Source organism: Poecilia reticulata, chromosome 6, assembly GCF_904066995.2.
Source record: "Poecilia reticulata chromosome 6, P_reticulata-male-v2, whole genome shotgun sequence".
Taxonomy (NCBI): Eukaryota; Metazoa; Chordata; class Actinopteri; order Cyprinodontiformes; family Poeciliidae; genus Poecilia; species Poecilia reticulata.
Genome location: NC_088835.1, coordinates 4,344,833 through 4,365,870, shown reverse-complemented (window position 1 = coordinate 4,365,870; position 21,038 = coordinate 4,344,833). Strand labels below are relative to the sequence as shown.

Genomic DNA, 21,038 nt, shown 5'->3' with positions numbered 1-21,038 from the left:
AAGCTGGCAGTCATTTGGGTTGGAGCTTTGCTGCTGGCTTTACCTGAGCTGCTCATCCGACAGCTGGTGACAGAGGACCGTGACCCCCCCGATGTGACGCCCTGTGAACGTTGTGTGGTTCAGATCTCCACTGAGCTCCCAGACACGCTGTACGTCCTGGGGCTGACCTATGACAGCGCACGCCTCTGGTGGTACTTTGGCTGCTACTTCTGCCTGCCAACGCTGTTCACCATCTGCAGCTCGCTGGTCACTGCCAGAAAGATCCGTCACGCTGAGCGAGTTTGTGTACGAGGGAGCAAGAAGCAAATCCAGCTGGAGAGCCAGATGAACTGTGCCGTGGTGGCCTTGGCCATCCTTTACGGTTTCTGCATCATCCCTGAGAACATCTGCAACATCATCACAATGTACATGGCGACTAGCATTCCCAGGGAGACCCTGGACATCCTGCATCTGGTCAGCCAGCTCTTGCTGTTCTGCAAGTCTGCATTGACCCCTGTCCTGCTGTTCTGTCTGTGCCAACCGTTCACCAGAGCCTTTCTGGACTGCTGCTGCTGCTGCTGCGAGGAGTGCAGCCCACCCAACAACAGAGAAGTTGAAAATGAATGTCCCACAGCCGAGCTGGAGCTCTCACCGTTTAGCACCATCCACAGAGAGCCCTCCACCTCCGCTGCTTACTCTGCTTTGGGGACACACTGCTGAGATCAGCGCTGACTGCATGACTGAACGGCTCCAAGTCTGAGACGCCAAGCTGCTGACAGCTGACGGACTCAACGAAAGTGTCTGTCTATCCAGTGTTTGCTGAAATTGATTTCAGCCCAAATCCATGAAACCTTTTTTTAATAGTACAAGGTTTCTGTTATTTTTCTCAAGGTATTGCCATCTTCATAGCATCATACTTTTTACATGTATAAGTAGCCTTCTAGAAGCAATACATTTCAGAATGTGTGATCACCAATATGGAAGAGCAGCCCGCCTGCAGGATGTTTTGATCTCTTTGGAGAGAAAATATGAAAGAGGCAGTATTGTGTCAAATCAAACTTTATTGAGCTTTACCTCATGTTATAATGTTTTTCCCTATCAAAAACATACCTGGAGTGTTGCTTTGATTCTTTCATGCCTGTTTGAGTAATTCTTTAATCTCCATGGCAACCGCCTTCAAGATGCAGCTCCTCTGAAGCTGCAGTCTCCAGCTGAGCTTCCCTCTCATCATTTTCTTAAAGGAATCCAGTCAGGATGAGTTAATTTAGTATTTTTTACAGATTTTGTTTGTATTCTTTATCACGTTTTACCAGTCATAACCTCTATATTTATCAAGGCACAAGAAGACTCAATATGACTGTAAATAAGAGGTGTAAAAAGGGTTCATTTATGTTAGCATAATAGCTGTTTGCTGATGTTGTGAATGAGCATTTGAATGATTTCAGTACTGCCATTTTACTTTTACAGTGGAATATTGGAATTTTTTTTTTGCATTGTAAACTTTAGTTTGGATATAAGTAGCACTTCTTTTTCACCAGTGTTTTAGAAAGAAAGAAAAAATAAACAGGAAGGAACATTTGTTTTTTCTGTTTTTGCATCTTTGCCACACCGATTTTTCAGATTATCACGTGAATTTTAATATCAAAGATAACCCTGTGATGATGAGTTTAGTTACTACAGAAAAAATCTATTCAAACAAACTTGACCTCATTCAAAAATAATATTTTTGTTTTTAAATCATGGATTAACTGGGATTAACCTTAATCACTTAGACTAAACCTGGCAACATAAAATAGGCCAAAAGCTCAAAATAGGCAGCACATCATGCCCTGACCTAAAGTAGTTCAAGAACAGATGTGACATGATGGAAGGAAGCTGAGGGTGATGCAAACTCAGAGCTCTTTCAATAGGACATCATGGAGAAAGAAGGATGGCTCCACCTACTTGGGTGTCCAAGTCATTTCTAGTCGAGCACTAAGAGCCTCTCTGAGCTGGAGATGCAGAGTATGAGATGGGATTGGTCGATCCCTAAGCAGTGAAACCGTCAGTGGCTGACCACTGTCACCCAAACCACCCAAACCTGTCTAAGCATACTCAGCCACCCCAGTTCCAGCTAAAAATAGATCTCAAGCATTTATTCATAAGAGAATGTAAAAATGTGCTGCACAAGCGCGGTACTTCCTCAATGCAATCACACTGCTGTCAGCATATGAAGCTGAAATCTTGGGATGGATTATGTCACTCAGCAGCAAGGCCATTGCTTTGTTCTTAGCTCAAAATAATTCTGACATGTATATGCAGTCTCTTCATAGGTTTTAGTAACAATTTTCCAGGAGATGCAGAGTTTAATTTGGTGGTGTGAGACCGAGATTCAACAGAGTGGATGTTTCCATTGGTAGCAAGGATGCAGCATGTGTCCTCATGGCCAAATATGATACTCTGTACCTGATATCCCAGACTCTATTAACAGAACATGAAGATGAATGATTGTCGTAATAGTAATCATAAAAATCACAATAAAATTGATAAAATTACTATTTCTGAAACAAACATACATTTGTTTACATGTACTGCATTGTTTATAGTTAAATGAAGATAATGAGCATTTTAAGTAAACTTACCACCAGCTAGCAACACGTTAGCAGCCTTCGTCCCTTCAGCTCCTTTTGTGACCCACATTTCATTTCCATCCGGTTCTTGTCCAGTTATGTTGTCGTCTAACTCGGACTAGGACGTCACAAGACTGGATTTACCAAACTAACTACTAACTACTACTACTAACTGTTATCTCTACTACTACTTGTAATGCAGAATTGTGCGAGTAAAAATGGCAAATTTGAAGAGCATCTCTTATCCTCCCCAGCTTCACGGTGATGCTGTTCTTTTTATGGTGCTTTTCAAAAAAACTGAAAGTGTGCAATATCGTCACCATCTGGTCTGGAGTATGAACTGACGATAATGCCGTTCACAAATAAATAAAACTTACATTATACATCTGAAAATGGACAGGGAAAGACGGCTTCTGTGGTTTAGTCTTTTAACATTGCCCAAAGGGACGAAGGCTGCTAATGTGTTGCTAGCTGGTGGTAAATTTGCTTCAAAATGCTAATTATCTTTGTTTAATTATAAACAGTGCAGTACATATATAAACAAACTTATGTTGGTTTCAGGAATAGTTATTTTATCAATTTTATTGTGATTTTTATGATTATTATTATAAAATCATTCAACTTCATCTTATGTATAATGCTTTCATGCATGGAGGTTCTGGGTGTTGTGACTTCATGTAGTTTTCTTTATAAACTTAACCTTGTTTTAATTAAGTTCAGTATGCCAAAGTACTGACCCGCTAAGGGGACATGGATAAAAAAAAAGAAATCCCGACTTATTTTCTTAAGATCCTGCGCTCGAGAAAATAGCGCAGGATCTGCTATTGAAAGCAATAGCAGATGGCTTTCAATGGCTTTCTGCAATAGAACTTACAGAAAGCCATTGAAATTCAATGCCTCCATGCAATGCATGGAAAGCATCTATTGTTCTTTTGTCAATAGAATGTCTATTTATTTTTCTTCCATTACCGTTAATGCAGCTCGTTCTGCTACATGCGCACCCACAAAAAAAGATATCAAAATGTTCGGCTCGATGCCGAGAAGGGAGCTATTATTTTCACTGGGGATTGGAGTTACGATCTCTGACGTAAAAAGTGAAAAACAAGCGAAATTTCCAACTGCTTAAACGCAGAGTGTAACTGAAATCAACTGACGCTCAGTGAGAAATGAAGTGGAATTTTTACCCTAAAACAATTTGGAAATCACCCTCACGCCAACCAATATCTATTGGTATGAAAGTCGGTCATGACATTGTACCAAATACCTTCTCCTGTTAAATGTCTTAAAAATTTCTCTAGGGTTTATGGTTTACTGTAAAGATGCTTCAGAGCGAAATAATGTCCCAGGGTAAACTCAGGCTCCCAGCTATTCATTTTCTTTTTTTCCTTCCCCCAAAATCGCAGAGCTCGGCGCACACCATCTCTCTGTTTCTTACTCATTTTGCTGCTTGTGGCTCAATGTTGGCGCGCAAGTAACCGAGACTTTCAATGATTCACTTCCTGCTAAAGAGCCCCCTGGTGGTTGAAGGAAAATCCACATATAAACGGCTCATAGTCCGGAAAATATGGTAAATGAAAAAAAAAAAATCAGAATGCTCTCTGGTATTGTTCAGGGGGCCGGACCAAATGTGGAGGCGGGCCGGATCTGGCCCGCAGGCCGTAGTTTGGGGACCCCTGCTATAAAACAAAGATCTGCCTGTTTGCTGCAGTGGAAAGGAAGATGGTCCATTCAGGAAAGCAGAGCTGCATCAAACTTTAATGTGGACCTGCAGAAAAAAAGCAAAAATTTAATTGTTAATGCATGCCACCATGAGAAAATTGGGAATGTCCTTTTCTAGGTTGCAGCAGAAAAACTGGCTAAGTCTAGAAAGCATTGAGGGAGTTTGTCCAGGCCAATGATCCCAGTCCTCCCAGGATGTTGTCTCATCCCCCAAAAACAGTACTGGTAGCAGTTGGGAGAAGGTCAGTGAGCAGCTTGTTCAACATCACAACCTTAGTGTACCCATAGCCCTTTTGTTTCTGAATGAATGGCACTGTCTAATTACTGGAGCAGCGACAGGGGCTGCCAGCCCCATTAACAAAAGACACAAACATCCAAGGCTCCAGAGCAAGAGAGCAAATGAAAGACCAATGGATGATTAGACAAGAATTTGGTTCACATACAGAGAGAGCCCTTCATTATGTAGACAACACAATTAGAGGAATGTTGTGTCCTAACCCAAAGACATGCATGTAAGATTTAAAAAAATAAAAAAATGTAATCAAAGGATGAGGCTGAGAAATCAAGTAATCAAAGATGAACAGAGTCACCATCATGGCCATATGCTGGTTCCACATGGCTCTACTGTGACCCAGGTGTTTGTTCATGTTGCTGAAATACCTTCAGTTGCTCAAAAGAAAGAAAAGCCAGTTTCAAAAGAGTATTTATATTATTCACACATTTTCTACATTTTGTCACATATCGCGGAGGTAATTCAATCTTTGATCAATCATATTTTAAAGGTTTTAGACTGGTAGAGATTCACCTTTCAGAAGGACAACACAAAACATCCAGCCAGAAATACAAAAGCTTTCAATTTAGACTTTGTAACATCATAACAGTTAAAAGTAGACTACAGTTAGCCAGAGAGAGAGAGAGAGAACCTAAAATGTGTCAAACAGCAACACATGGTCCAATATGAAGAGATTCAAGGACAAGAAGCAGAGTTATGGACACATCAGTCTGTAAACAGTTAAAAGATATTTCTGAACCGTTTGGACTCGTCTACCAAAATAACTTCAAGAGCTTATCTACGACTCCATGGGAGAGTTCCAGGGCCAGAACCACTGCTGTCCAAATGGACCTCAAAGGCTGGTTTCATATTTACTGAAAAAAGTTTTGATGATCACCAAGATATTAGTAAAATATTCTGGAGACCGGTGAGCAAAAAGTGAACATTTCCAGTATTATTCCATTGTATTCAATTATTTCTGGTGTATGTAAGGAAATGAATAAGATTGTTGTTCAGGTCTGGATCATCCATCCATCTGCACCAACTTTTCTCATGTGGTTGTTGGGTGAGGGGCAGGGTACTTGACCAGACCACCGGTCAATAACATAAACATCCTTCATGCTTTCAAGCCAGAGTACCCAGAGAGAACCGTTGCATGCATTGAGGTGGTCTTCTTGCTGCTAATCCAGTGCTGGATTAGACCAGAAAATGATTGAGTTCCCAGATTTTACATGATCTATTTAATGTAAAGTAAACCCAGGATGTTTTACCGTTGTTATTGTTTTTAAGAAACAATAAACAGGGCATTTTAACAAAGAAATTTGCAAAAAATAACTTTCATTTCCAACTGATTTCTGCAAATGCTGGCAATTTACATTCCCTTTATTTGAGTCTGGAAAGTCAGGAGTTCTGGGCTGGGAAAAATGTCCAAACCCAGTGAGATGGTCTAAGGCTGCTCTGGACAACTTGCTGTAGTTTATGGAGCCATCAATTCGAATGTTAAGAAGAAAATCCTGAAGAAGATCTGGCTATCAGTTTGTGACTTCCAGCTGAAGTACATGTGACAATACATCTTTTACAGCCAGGCGATGATCCAAACTTTAGCAGCAGGTTCAGTTCTAAAGGCCTTAAAACCCCAAATTATAATTCCTTATTAAAAGATTGTTTTTTAATTTATTCATGTTATACTTTTCTGATCTTATGTGTTTCATAGCCTTAAACAAGTGTCAAACCTCAAAAGAGAGAAGAAGTGGGAAGTGGTAAGGAATGGGTCTTTTTTTCTACTGTGAATTACACATACCCTCAGTGCAGAACCTCACATTAAAGATTTTATTATCCCTTTAAAGGTGAGCTGTAGTGTCACAAAGTAAACTCAAAACTCGTTTAAAACAGAGGTTACTGGTGCGATGCATATCTACTGATGCACCAGTATTTGACTCTTTCTGACCAGTATGTCAACGTCAGACCTTCAGGTTCAAAGTGTGGTCCTGAGGTCCATTTCCATAAGACGATACTGGCAGGTCACATACCTCATATATTCAGCATATGTGGAGGCAGCTCCAGCACAAACATGTCTTTATACGCACGGTAGAATTAACTGTAAAAGGAGCTTCTACCTGTAAACACGTCTGTTTGCTCCTCAGACTCCAGGCCGCACCGGTTCAGACCAGAAACAATCAGTGACAGCTTGTCTCAGACTAAATGAGGCACCATGTTCTGTTTGGCTCACTGTAACTCTGTTCACTGCGAGGGCGAGCTCACACGCATACTCAACTGGGTCGTTATGACAACAGCAGGCTAAGACAATGGTGCACTATATCCTCCCTGGCTGGGTGGCGACGATGATGACGAAACGATGGTGAGAGATCAGCCAGCTGAGAGTAGATGCTGCAGATATATTATTATGAGAAGCTAAAGTGTCTTCACCAACAACTGCAAAACGTTGTTAAAATTCTGTCCATACAGCAGTGTCTGCTCCTGAGTTATTTTATCACTTGTTAGACTGACAAATGATCAGAATTTGTCTCAGAAGTCTCAGAAAAAACAATGACAGCCATGAGCTTTAACCTCCTTTCTTCATCTGTGCCGATCATCAAAAGAGAACCAACTGCTGTTGGAAGTCTGAACACTTTTCTATTTGAAAGTTGGTAGAGCTAAATCAGTTCAACTTTATTTGTAAAGTTTCTTGAGAGGGTGTAAATTTTATTCATAAAAAAGCAATATCTTCATCAATGTAATACATCAATTTATATTCAGCATCACTTCACAATAATTCAGTCCAGTCCAGTGGTGCTCACAGGGTCATCCCAAACTGGTGTGTTTGGACAATCCAGGACAGATTTCCAGATCCCTTTGGAGAGTACATGGAATTTATTTTAAGCAGAATATAGCTGCAGTGTTCATGGTTTCTGCCTGCATATAAATATTTTTCTTATTCAAAGCCTTACGACATTTGTCGTAAATACTTCTCAATAAAGGGTTTAAAAACTATTTTTCCCAACTGCTCATTTCTGAGAACAAAAAGACAACTTTACCACACATATTACTAAAGTAATTGTTTGAATATTAAATATTGACTTGATAAAATTCTCTGGGTCTATATTAGTCATACAAAGTCAAGTAATCTCACTAAGCCATGGATTACCATTTTAAATCTTATTTTGCATATGTTTAAAATAAATCAACTTTTGTTGCAAAGTACTCCACTTTGTAAATATGTAGACAATTGAAGTCATGATGATTCCTTCATGTTCCTCTGTGTCTGCTACAATGTCTGACCTGTTGAAAGAGCAGAAATAATTACATGTGCCAGACACATCTAAAAATATTTAAAAATATTCATAATCAAAAATACAATTCTCAATGGACATATATTGAGAATTATGTCCAAAGTAGGCCTATCTTTTTAAGTTTTCACTGGGAAGGTAACAAACAGCAGTGGTTCAAAACAAACATTTATTTCTTACCCTGCTGACTTGTGATAGTAACACTTTATTTGACGGGGGGTGAATAAGACTGTCATTAACACGACATAACTCCTGTCATTAACATGAATAAGCCTTCATGAATATTTATGACTGTTGTCATAAAGTGTCATTCGGTAAATTATGACACTTTTAATACAAAGTTGACATTATTCAAAATATCTATGATGAGAACTTGACATTAACTAAGAAATCATTACTGTTTAAACTTTACCTTTAATAACAAAGTTACCTAATTTTTAAGGTGCAATCAGTAATACTTTTATAACAAATTTATATCAGTTATGATTTCTTGGTTAATGTCAAATTGTCATAACAAAGACATTAATTAACAAAGAACAGCTGAGAGCAGCAACGCTTCAGCCCGATCCAAACCACACAGGTAGTCAGTCAGATTAAGGTCCAAAACCTTCGCTTTACAGCCGTTTAAGTGTCACTGATCAACATAAAAAAAAACCACAAAACAAATGGTACAAATCACGTTTTTCCCGAATCCCGAATATGACATCTACCTTTGCCGTTTCATAATTATAATCCATGTTGGAGTGAATTTTTCCACTTGGCTGCTATAATCTGTTCTTGGGTTACACAGACATATTTTTTCTTTTTTTCCTCTCTGAGATTCTGCTTAGAAAAGGAGGTTATGAAGTTCATCCTCCTGCTGCTTTTTGTTTTTAAAAGAGTAAATTTAGGTTTGCCTCGACTTTTATAAACTAATTCCTCTTCTATGCATCATTTCTTTGTATTACTGTTGGTACAGATATCAGCTGGACACTGTGCTTTGCCTGCTAGTAGTTTAAATTAATTTCAGCTGCACTTTCAAGAGTATTCAGATTTTAACATGCATTTTCTAAGTAGTAAATATTTCAGTTCACTCTTTACTCAGTAACTTCAGTGATGTTGAAAAAATCTACCTGCAGACTTTGTTGGCTACCCTGACACTGCAGTCATCCTGGACGGGGCTGAGCCGGACTTCCTCTCCTCCAGAGTGACGAGTTTTCATCACCAGTAAAGGCAAAACAAGTCTGATGTCTGATTAGCTGCTAGGAAGCATATTATAGTTCATTTTGCTATCCTGTTTGTACCTACAATAAAATTGAATCTACATTTCACAAACCTTTTTTCCCCTTTTCTCAGTGTTTATGTTATATCAAGTATTTGCAAGTAGATCAAGAATTCAAGTGAGATGTTAAAATGCAACACAACCAGCAAATAAATGTGAATATTAAGGAATATGCAGTTAGTCATATAATTTAATATACTGAATAAGGCTGGATGATACAAATTTTTTTTTCATACCAGATTTGATTTTAATCGATTTCTCTCGTCCTCAATTTCTATAATAAAATCACAGAAAATACTTTCAAAAAGTGCCTTTATTTCAATCATCTGTTCTGTGAGTTGTATAAGGGAGCATTAAGGTCAGGATACAAGATTTTTTATTTGCAAGAATGCAGTCATCGTTACAGCAGAATAAAGATGAAATTTTATAACAATGTCTTAAAATGACAAGAAGTCGTTTTAATGAGAAATAAAGATTCAGATCTGATGTAACCAGCTCAGTCCATGTGGTTCTGACATTTGTCAGTAATCAAGAGGATGTACATTTCCACCTCACCTGACCAGGTAAGCATTAAGGTAAAAATAAAAAAATACTGTATTAACAAATACTGTATACAAAATGGAAAAAGAGCAACTGATAGAAATACTTTATATAAAGAAAAGCAAAAACATTAAAATCAGGAGAAAAGTTGTTGACAACATAATCTCAGCCAATCTCTCCGTCCAGGAAGCCATCAAACAGAACTGTCCAACTCCAACTATAATAAAGATTAAAAAAAGAAAGAAAACGGAAAGTTAAAACAACAAATAATGCCAATTTAATAATTCAGATCTAATGCGTTCTGGAATCTATTAGACATTTTACACGTTTCACAAATCAATCAGAAGGTTTCACAAATATTTTATTTATTCTGCTGTTAGTGCAGAATAATCTAGTTAGGTTTGAAATGTCTAGGTGTTGTTTTTAAAGTACAACACATTAAAAAAGCTCAAGATAGTGAAAAATCCTTTAGCTCTTTTCCGAATTAGATGCTACATTCTGAAGCTAACTTCAGCTTCGACTGATAGCTTGGGCACATTATAGACAGATCTATATGTTTATAGATATATACCTATATCTATCTATAAAGCATAGATATGTAGATTGCACAATGCACAGATAATCAAAACACTTAACATTTACATAGCACCTTTGTAAGCTTGTCCCTGTTAGCTACGTCAGACATATGAGGATTATAATGAATACAAACGATTTATTAACTTACCTCAAAGTTATTGTGAAGTTTTGACACATCCATCTTTAAACCTTTGTTGTTGTTGGAGTGTTTCAGGACGTCTGAATAATTATATAGGCATCATTAATAGTCCTGCAGGACTGAGGAGCCACTGTTAACATAATGTTGCCTGTGAACCGGAACCATTCTATGTGGCAAAAAAATGCGGAAGTGCTAAAACGGAAGTCCGTGGCATATACCCCCTAACTAACTCCCTTCAGACCAGATGGTGGTGGTAATGCACATTATGATGCACACTTTCAATTTTTTTAATTTTTTTTTTTACTGATAAAACATGGGGACAGAATGACTGGTTCTCCTCCTCATCCCCCCTCCCTCATCTTTCCCCCTCCCTCCCCCTGTGGGAGAACCACAGTGCTGGTTCTGTTGGACCTCAGTGCAGCTTTTGACACTGTTGACCACGACATTTCACTGAATCGACTGGAGAGTTGGGTCGGACTCTCCGGTCCAGTGCTCAACTGGTTTGAATCTTACATAAAGAACTGGAATGTCTTTGTTTCAATCAGAAACTTCTCATCAGAGAGGTCAAAGGTCACATGTGGGGTACCCCAAGGTTCAATCCTAGGACCCCTTCTTTTCAATATTTATATTCTCCCACTGGCTCAGGTTATAACAGGACATAGGATTAGCTACCATAACTACACGGATGATACACAGCTCTACATCACGATGTCACCAGGTGACCTTTGACCCCATCCAGTCACTGAATAGATGCTTAGAACAGATCAATGTGTGGATGTGCCAAAACTTTCTCCAGCTGAACAGAAACAAAACTGAAGTTACTATCTTTGGACCTAAAGATGAGCAAACTAGAGTCAATGCACAGCTTCAGTCATTACAACTAAAAACCAGCGATCAGCCCGAAACCTGGGAGTAGTGATGGACTCTGACCGGAACCTTCAGAGCCACATTAAGACAGTCACAAAGTCGGCCTTCTATTACCTGAAGAACATCTCTAGGGTTAGAGGACTGATGTCTCAGCACGATCTAGAGAAGCTCATCCATGCGTTTATCTTTAGCTGCATTGATTACACTGAGACCAGAGGCCTGCAGGATGGTCTGCATCTGAAAACATGCATGATGGAAACATTAATGAATGTGCTGCGCCAGAAAGCTGTACTTTTGACCTGGTGGCGATGGAACCAGTTATGGTAGATCTGAACTTTGGTTTGATGACCTAAATATGAGAAACTTCAGACTGACAGGAGTTAGGTTAAAGCCACATCTTGTGAAGTTGAGATATTTTTCCTCCAACAGGATCCAGAGGAATCGCAACAAACCAGAAGTTGGATTAGAATTTATTTCAATGTCATTTGTGAATGTCAGTTCTCATTTTCAACAGTGGAGCTTTAAAAGTTGAAAAAGGTTATTTTGGAGAGTTTTATCGCATCAATATTTCCACTAAATAAATAGCATGTTTGATACAGGAAAAGCCTCTCAGACTCAAAGCAAGATGCCAGAGAGCACAAAACTTTAAAAAAAAAAAAGTAATTTAATTTTACATAATTATGTCGGTAGAAGCCATTTGTTTGTTACTTAATGAAATATAGTCGCAGACGAACGAGGTAGTTAGTCCAAGTTTGTCGTTTATTGGACCTACAGCAGCTGTGATGCATCCCAGCAAAGGTAAACAAAGGTAAAACAAGGCGATCGACTCTAAACGTCTAATAACTTTTTAATGTCATTTAATCAACCTGTTGCCGTGGCAACCGCTTGCGCCCCACAAACCCAGCAGAGATTAGTTAAAAACACAAAAGATTCAGTCCGTTAAGATATCAGGTTTTCAGGCTTCATATTTACTGCTCTGCTCATCAGGGTCTTTGAGTCCCTTTTTATTTTTGTAATGGTACCGAAATGCAGACCTTGTTTAAACAATAATTACTGAGATTATTAATTTTGTTGGGCCATTAATTTGAAGACGTTTTGTTGATTTTATCCTTAATAAGATGTATTGGATCAGAGGACGTGCTGGTCTCAACATCCTGGAGACGTTCAGTTTGTCACCTACTGCCGAGATCAACTCAAAACCTTCCGTTATCGTAATTGAGCCCTATTGATTAAATATGACTGCAGTTGGAAAACAAACATCAGCGGTAGCTCACCGTGTAACGTCTGGGCAACCGGAGGATCCTGGACAGACAGCAGATCTCCAAGGCTCTCCACTCTCATTCTCTCAGCTCGATGATCCGTAGAGCTGCCTCTGGATATTGCAGTTCACTTACGATGTACAGTAAAGTTGCTCCTTATAGTTGGATCACAGCTGGTAGCTACGAAGGTGTCCCGAACCTTCAATCGTAAGCCAACTTCAGCGGCCGCTTCGTCCAAACTATAAAAACTCCCGACGGTGAAGCTCTGAGTCCATGAGAGCCGCCAACTGAAACACGTTCTGTCTGAGCGGCCACACGAGAACTAAAGTCAGGAGTAATAACACTATTTTCTAATAAAGTTAATGAGCTTCAGCTTATTGATAACCTGTTAGTAGGTTGCCATCTTTCTTGAAGCAAAGTATGGGTGTGACGCTAACCAACCAATTGGGGAAGTTGTAGCCTGATGACGTGCCTCTCCTCATTTGCATTTATTTTTTTCTAAGTTTTGCTAGGAAATAGAATGTGATAAATAAGAAAACAAGGAAATACTAAATTAATAAGGAAAATTGGAAAATGGGAAAATTAAAAATGTTTCAAACAAATGTTAAATGAAAAATAGATAAAATAAAATTAGGTAAATAAAAAAGGGATATATGAGAAATTGATTAATGAAACTGGGAAATAGAAAATCAGGTTAATGGAAAAAGGAAATTGAAAAATTGTTAAATTAAAAAATAGATTAATGAAAGATGGGTAAATAGATAAAGGTATAAATGAAAAATAGCTAAATGAAAATTAGATAAACAAAAAAGAGAAATTGAGAAATTGATCATCTAAAAAATAAATAAATGAAAAAATTGGGTTAATGAAAAAGGGAAATTGAAAAGTGGTTAAATGAAAAATAGATTAATGAAAAATGGGTAAATGAAAAATAGATAAATGAAAAGTAGATAAATGAAAAAAGGGAAATTGAGAAATTGATAATATGAAAAATAAATAAATGAAAAATTGGGTTAATGAAAAAGCTAAGTTATCTATTTAACTAATTTTTTATTTATTTCACTAATTTTCTTCATTTTTTGAATGATTTTACTCATTTTTTATTTATTTCACCCATTTATTTATTTTGTCTGAAATGGCTCTCCTTACCCTGCAGCCGCTGGCTCGTCTCGCCCGCTCTGTCAGTTGACCGGGTCATCGTGTGCGGCTCGTTAAGCCGAGAGAGAACGACCGTCTCCCGGCACATTGCTTTCAAACTCCCGCTGGCTTTCGGCAACGAGTTAAAAGCAAAAATAACACTATCTAATGTTAATGTTTGCTAATTTTATTATTATTGTTACTATTAATTACAAATACATTTATTTAAAGTGAGTGCTGAAAGTTATTCAGCACTAACTTAGTTTTTAAGTTAAGTTTTACTTCTAAATTAAATTATATGTGTTATCTTATCTTATTAAGTGCTATATTTATTTTTAGGAACATAAAAATTACTCTGAACATTTGAAATTGCTGGCTATTTACAAGTTATTTGCAGTGGAGACAGCTATAAGATTGAATTCAGTCATTGTTAAAGTTTGATTTGTGATTTTGTCTTTTCTCATAGATTTTGTAATTTTACATCCAGGATCTTCAGGAGAATTAAGCATTTAATTCCTTTATCTAATTTTGGCTGAAACGGCTCTCCACAGCAGGGAGCGGATAAGTCCGAACACGTCCGAGCATGTTTGTAATTAAGCTATACAGGGGCGGACTAGAAAAATATTTATGGTTCTTGGTGATTTATTTTCCTCTTTCACCAAACAACTCCAGACATCAAACCTTCATTTGTTCTCATGCTACCACTCTGAAAAACCATCGGCCCCAAACCCAAATGCCTGCTGGTCCTTCTCCAGGCCCCTGGACTGATCTATGTGGACTGACCCACATTACTGCCTGTCTGAATTTAGAAAATAAATAAGAAAATAATAAAACAAAAAAATTAAATCAACAATTATCAACCTACAAATAAACTCTGTAAATAATACAAAAAATAGAAATTTAAGAATAAAGTAACAAAAATCAAATGGATGAAGACATAAAGAAAAAATAGCTCTAATAACTTTTATTCTGCCTTTTCTCGCTCTGTGTGTCGCTTTACATGGACCCGTTGCCATGGCAACCAACAGACAACAGCTCAAGGAGCACATAGAGCAGAGATTACCGATCAGGGGAATCAACACCAAAAAACAAACATTTCCCACACAAAAAAGTAGCAAAAACACTAAAACAGAACATCCAGTCTGTTCCATTATGCCGTCAGGCTTAATGTCTATATTTGGTTTATTAATAAGTTTTCGCCTGAGCACAGCGGCGGTTGATTAGCTGATTTAAACAGCTGCTCTACTGATGACGTGGTGGCGGGTGGACCTGTTTTAATGCCAACGGAACCAAAACACACCGAACTGCGCAGGTTATCAAAGTCAGTAGCAGGCTAACAGTTAGGCTAGCATAACTGACCCACTGCTCACTTGTTCAATGTTTTCCTCACCTGTGAAATCTGAAGCCCTATATATCACGTCCGTTGTTCTGATTCTTTACGTGATTGTAGTATTTTCCTGACCACAGATATTCCTGACTCAGTGGACAGAAATGGCGCATGTGTGACTTACGATAAATCACATAATGTCCAGTAACATACACATCTATCAATGCTGCTGCCTCGCGCTCTGTCCTTGTCTCGCACTTCCCGCTACTTAGCAGTAGGTGTCAGGTTACCTTGTGTTGCATTCAATGTTGTCAGGGAAAAAAGACTTTCATGCGCTTAATGTCCAATTTGCCATAACTATTTATTGAATTCATTGTCGCTAGCTGGGGTGGCAACAGGGGTGGCGAGGCTCTCGTTTGGGGTGGCAACTGCCACCCCGCTAGATCCGCCCCTGAGCACATAGTTATTATAAATGACACAACTAATTTATAATAACTTTGCAAAAGTTATTTAATTTTCAAAAAGCATTATATACCCACTTTATTAATAGCTCTGCTCGCTCTCCTCCGCCATTACTGCTGGTGTTGTCGCCCAAGCCCGCTGAGGATGCGCGCGCATATTGCACCCAGCGAAAATCGGGGGCCAAACTGTCAACTATCATTCCTTTTAAAACTAAATCGATTTTTAAACATTTGAACATGTTTAGTTACTAACAAATGTGATTGAGGTTATATTAAACAACTGAATTTAATTTACTTGACAAATTGGGCCCTTCCCCTTCATCTTTTTTTTTCTAACAGCCGTGTTGTAGCAACACCGAAGCTCTCTGTCAGAGCAAGCTACCGTAATAAACATTTTAAATAACCATAAAAATAAATATCCAACATGTTTGAAAAAAATTCTATTTATTTATAAAACCCTATTCACGTTGAAACGTTATCTTCTTTTTACTTACCATGTCTTATTTCAAAGTAGAGAAGCCCAATACGCAACGTTCACAGTCTTGTTGAAAATGGAGGCTTGTGAAGAGGGACGTGGCTTCTTCCAAGTTTTGTCTTTAATCCAACCGATTGGGTAAATCTACCCCCGACACCTGACCCAATATTAGTGTTCAAGCTGTAAACCTCTGGTAAATTTCTGACCCAACTCTTGCGTTATGAATTTTGACCCAATATTTGGTCAAACTAACCCAACCTATGACCCAACAGCTTCAACGCAGAAATTGGGTTATGAAAATAACCCAGCATTTTTTACTGTGGAGGAATGATAAGATCCAACATAGACTTTGGTTGTTTAGTTTACGGTTCAGCAGCTAAAACACATCTGGCTAAATTAGACATTATCCTTCATCAGGCACTAAGATTATGAACTGGAGCATTTAAAACCAACAGCAGCTTTAGAAATAGAAATGGGAGAAATGCCGTAAGATTTAAGAAGAACAAAATTAGAAATGAATTATTGGTTAAATTTGCAAGGAAATAACGGTGATCATCCAACTCTGAAAATTTTAAATCCATGTTGGGAAAAAGAAAAGAAAGAAATGAGGAGTTTTGGATGGACAATTGAAAATAAAATAAAAAATTTTTAAATGAATAATCTAGAAATTAGTCAACCACCAATATCAATTATACCACCCTGGATTCTACCAGAAGCAACAGTAGATATGTCAATAATGGAAAAGAAACAAGATAAATCATACATTGTAGATTTAGTACAATTATATTTAAATAATTATTATCAATATGTTCAAATTTATACTGATGCATCAAAAATAACTGGGAAAATAGGAATAGCGTTTGTAGAACCAGAATTCAATATAAAAATAGGAAAACGAATTACAGATGGATTATCAGTAAACACAGGAGAAATGTTGGCAATATTATTAGCTTTACAATGATAGAAGACATAAAACCATTAAAAACGATAAAATGTTCAGATTCAAGCTCTGCATTATTAAGTTTAAAAAATAATCAAACAGACAGTAGGATGGACATTTTATTAGAAATATTTCATACATTATTCAGAATACAAAACATGGTTTAATAGTTATATTTGTGTGGGTTCCAGTGCATATTGGAGTAGATGGAAACGAGACGGCAGATAAAATGGTAAACAGGGCAATTAAAAATCCTATTAGTTACAGTTAAAATAAGTAAATCTGAAGGAAAGAGTATTGTTAAAGAGAAACTGATGAAAGTTTGGCAAAAAAGGTGGGATGAAGATAAAACAGGAAGATGGTTTTATAAAATTCAGAAGAATGTAGGAGAAAGAAGAAATGGAAGAAAAAACAGAAAGGAGGAAAGAGTGATAACAGGGTTAAGATTTGGACATTCAGGACTTTAATTATACACTTTTTAAAATTCAAAAACATAAAACTGGCAAATGTGATTATTGTGATAAATATGAAACCATAGAGCATGTTATATTAGAATGCCATAAATATGAAATAGAGAGAAGATATATGAAGAGAGAGTTTGAAAGTATTAAGGAGAAAGTTAATTTATTAGATATATTGAGGAAGAATTTAGGGAGTAAACATATGCAAATTATTTGATTTCTAAAGAAAACTAAATTATTTCATAGAATTTAATTATAGTAAGTGTGTTAGTGAATGAAGGCATGATATAGAAAGTTGTGCACAAGTATGTATGTTTTTACGTGTGAATGTATGATTAGATAGAATTTCTGGCAGAATATATGTATATATAGATCAGGATAAATATTTAAACCATCACGAACCACACTCCATACCAGTAAGTGGCGGTAATGCTACTAAAAGTTTCTTGCCAACCGCCATAAAACCAACAAGAAGAAGAAAACTGGAGACAAAGGAGCTACAGGTTGGCGCTTCCAAACAATCAGTTCCTCTCTGTTTGTTATGCACTTTTTAAAAACTTACAATATAAAAATCATGTATCTCTGAATACCCAGTGAGCTTGGAGCCATGAAGCTGTCATGCACTGAACTATATATGGAATTGGTGAATAGTGAACACATTGTTGGTTTGTTTAGCATGTTGGTGGTGGTAGCCAATGCTAATTGTTTAATTTAATTTAATTGTTATATGATCTACCTTCTTAAATTCAACATGTGTTTAAGATAATGAGATAAATGTCATCTGTGTTGTCTGAAAGTTTAGATTTTGGATATAATTGCATTTATTTCTGTATGTAACTGAAAAAGTCTAGTTAACTAGCAGGCTGGTAATTTACTGGTCCTGTTTATTTTAATACAGGCCAGGTGACCCTCTTGTTTAGGGTTAAAGGATGGCGAGCTTCTGAGAACTGGCTGTGGCCAGGAGAACCTGAAACTCACTCCATACTGGTCTGGTAGGAGGCTGATGGTCTGTATCATTTCCCTTCCATCTCACCATACAGACACAATCCACTATTCATCTCTTCTCCAACAAATTGCACTTGAACATTTTCACTTCAGATATCTGGATAATGAAACTATGGACTTTTCAAATGTGTGTCAGTCAGACACTGAGCTGGCTGGTTGGGGAAATTTAGGACTTTTGTGCACATTCATATGGAAGATTTACTGCAGTACTGTGTATATATATATTTTTGGATTTTATGTATGTTTTGTCCTGTGGTATTCACTTTAATTTTCCCTTCTTTAAAATACATGCTATTGAAAGCAGTTTAGTATTTTTATTGATTACTGACAACAGCTCCAGTAGATGAATTTAGTCTTCTGATATCATATGCCATCTAGTCCCTTAGTACATTAAGTAGTGCTACACATGCTTTTAGTATATTTCATATATATTTATGGGTAGTGCACTTAATACTTAGTATACTTAAAATGTACTTACACAAATGTATGTTTGAAATATACTAACGTTTTTTTTCCCACCAGCTAGCTGGTAAGTTTGCTTCAAAATTCTAATTATCTTTGTTCCAAACAAACTTATGTTGGTTTTAGAAAAAGTTATTTTATCAATTTTATTGTGAATTTTATGATTATTATACTAATTATCCAACTTCATGTTATAATTGCATGGAGGCTCGGTATGTTGCGACTTTTCAATTTTCCTTATTTATTAAATATCATCCAAACTCAACATCCTAAGCAAGTGATCAAACCACAACAGTCAACTAAAATGACATTAAGAAACAATCAATCATAGTAAAATGTTTTGTACCATATCAGCCTCGATGATAGAGGATGAAGAGACACTGATTTCTGGTTCTTTAGGTTGTAACGGGTCTGCAGGTTAAGTTTCTTCATAAACTTATACAGTGTATACACTTTATATATATATATATATATATATATGTAGTCTTCAATTTTATTTTGAACCAAAAATAAATAAATTCTTTATGCCACACAGAAGCTGTGGCAGGTTATGGTAGCTGTCACTCTGAGTGCTGCCATCACTGCCACGATATGAGCTCGCCCCACTGGGGCTTGATTTGTTCTTTATTTTTATTAAAACTCTTATTTTACAGTATGCTTTATGTAAAAAAATTTTGACTAATGGATCCAAGTTGTATAAAACCGGTACATTCATTATCAACAATCAAAATCTTTTTCACTTGAGCATCTATTTAGCTCCTAAAATAATTTCCATCTGCCAGAGGAGAAAATATATTCTTCAACTGTTCAAGTCAACAAATGCTGGTCATTTGTTAAAGGTTGGAAAGTGACGAAGATCCGCTCTTCACACCGCTATACAGATTCTTCCTCAGAAAGACCAACAGTTTCCTCCAGGCGTCCTCCTGAGCCCGAGAATGTTCCAGGGTCTGTCCTCCCCAAAGAACCATCACTGCAAACAGAAGAGGTAGCCATCAGTTCAATGACAGTGACACTTGGAACAGAGAAGCAGAGTGAGTTTGGAATGAGAAGTCAAACCTACTCTTCTGACGTGACTGCATGTCTCTGAAGAGACTCACTCTGGCATGAGGCATGTACGGTGGTTCCATCAAGTGCCCTGCGTTTGGGTACGACAAGAGAGTCAGTAGATGGCTGTTCCCTGCTCGTTCCATCATCCCCTTCATCTGAAAAACAGAACAAACCATTCAAAAGGCTACATGTCAGGCAATTTTATGTTTTATATTTTTTACATTTATTTACATGTTAGTTCCAATTAGTGACACTTGATGTCGCAGCAAAGCACATCACATTAAATCTTATAAATCAAATTTCTTTGTATAGCACAGAAATTTGCCTTGAACAAAGCAGTTCAAGGCGCTTTACATCATAAAAACACAAAAATACAAAGTCATAGAACATCACGGCCGTGCAGAGACCTTTGGAGGGGCCGGGGCTCAAAGTTAAAAAGAGGCAGATTGAACAAAATTTTAAAACAATGTACAACAATACATATTAATCAAGAATAGAATATTTAATACAATCATACTATATCATCGTCATCATGTGAGGGCAATGCGAAGAAAATGTAGTCTGATAGGTATAAAGTTGCTGTTGAGGGGTTTCTGCTGCTGACAGAGCTGGAGGGCTGAGTTGATCTGAGACTTTTTAGGAGAGACGGATGCTGATTAGGAAGAATGTTATGAAATACGCAAATTGATCTTGATTTTCTCTTGGTAATGCATTAGACAAGAAATGTGAAAATCTAAGGATGCATGCCCTAGTGGAAAAAGTATATATACTTTCATATATTTCAAACATACTTAAAACAATATGCTTTTAAAAATATTTTGTGTATATTTTAAAACATATGCTCAAAATAGAATAAAAAAAAATTCACTTAACACTTACTTGAAAAGTAAACTACTAAATATGCAAACATTTTGGTACATTTTAAATTACATCTGAGTGTATACTTTAGGCTAATAAAGTATGCCTTTTAAGTGCCTTAATAATCTTTTACTACTTTTGTTAAAACGGCAAAGAATAAAGAAAAATAATAATCCTTATACTGGAACTTGATGTAATGTTTAACAAAGAAAATAATGTGTTCATGCCTCAAAATATCAAAGATTGACAGTTTAGTAGGTTCTATAACAAACACAATACTTGTCCTCAACACTAAATGTTGCAGGTATCTTCAGTTTTCCAAATATGATCTGTTTTCAGTTTTTTAACTAAAACACAG

The 21,038-nt window shown here is 37.1% G+C and overlaps 1 protein-coding gene across 2 annotated transcripts in view; it reads right to left on the bottom strand.

The window, feature by feature from the left end:
* Nucleotides 1–16,953: 16,953 nt before the first annotated feature.
* LOC103460423 (peroxisomal succinyl-coenzyme A thioesterase-like) overlaps nucleotides 16,954–21,038 on the bottom strand; it is a 54,493-nt gene continuing 50,408 nt past the window's right edge. For both annotated transcript variants that reach the window (XM_081607687.1, XM_008402575.3), the window contains 2 exons: nucleotides 19,836–19,977; nucleotides 16,954–19,745 (listed from right to left, as the gene is read on the bottom strand). In XM_081607687.1, coding sequence (XP_081463813.1) covers nucleotides 19,609–19,745; nucleotides 19,836–19,977 — 279 coding nt within the window. In that variant the 3' untranslated portion in view covers nucleotides 16,954–19,608. The remainder of the gene's footprint in view (nucleotides 19,746–19,835; nucleotides 19,978–21,038) is intronic.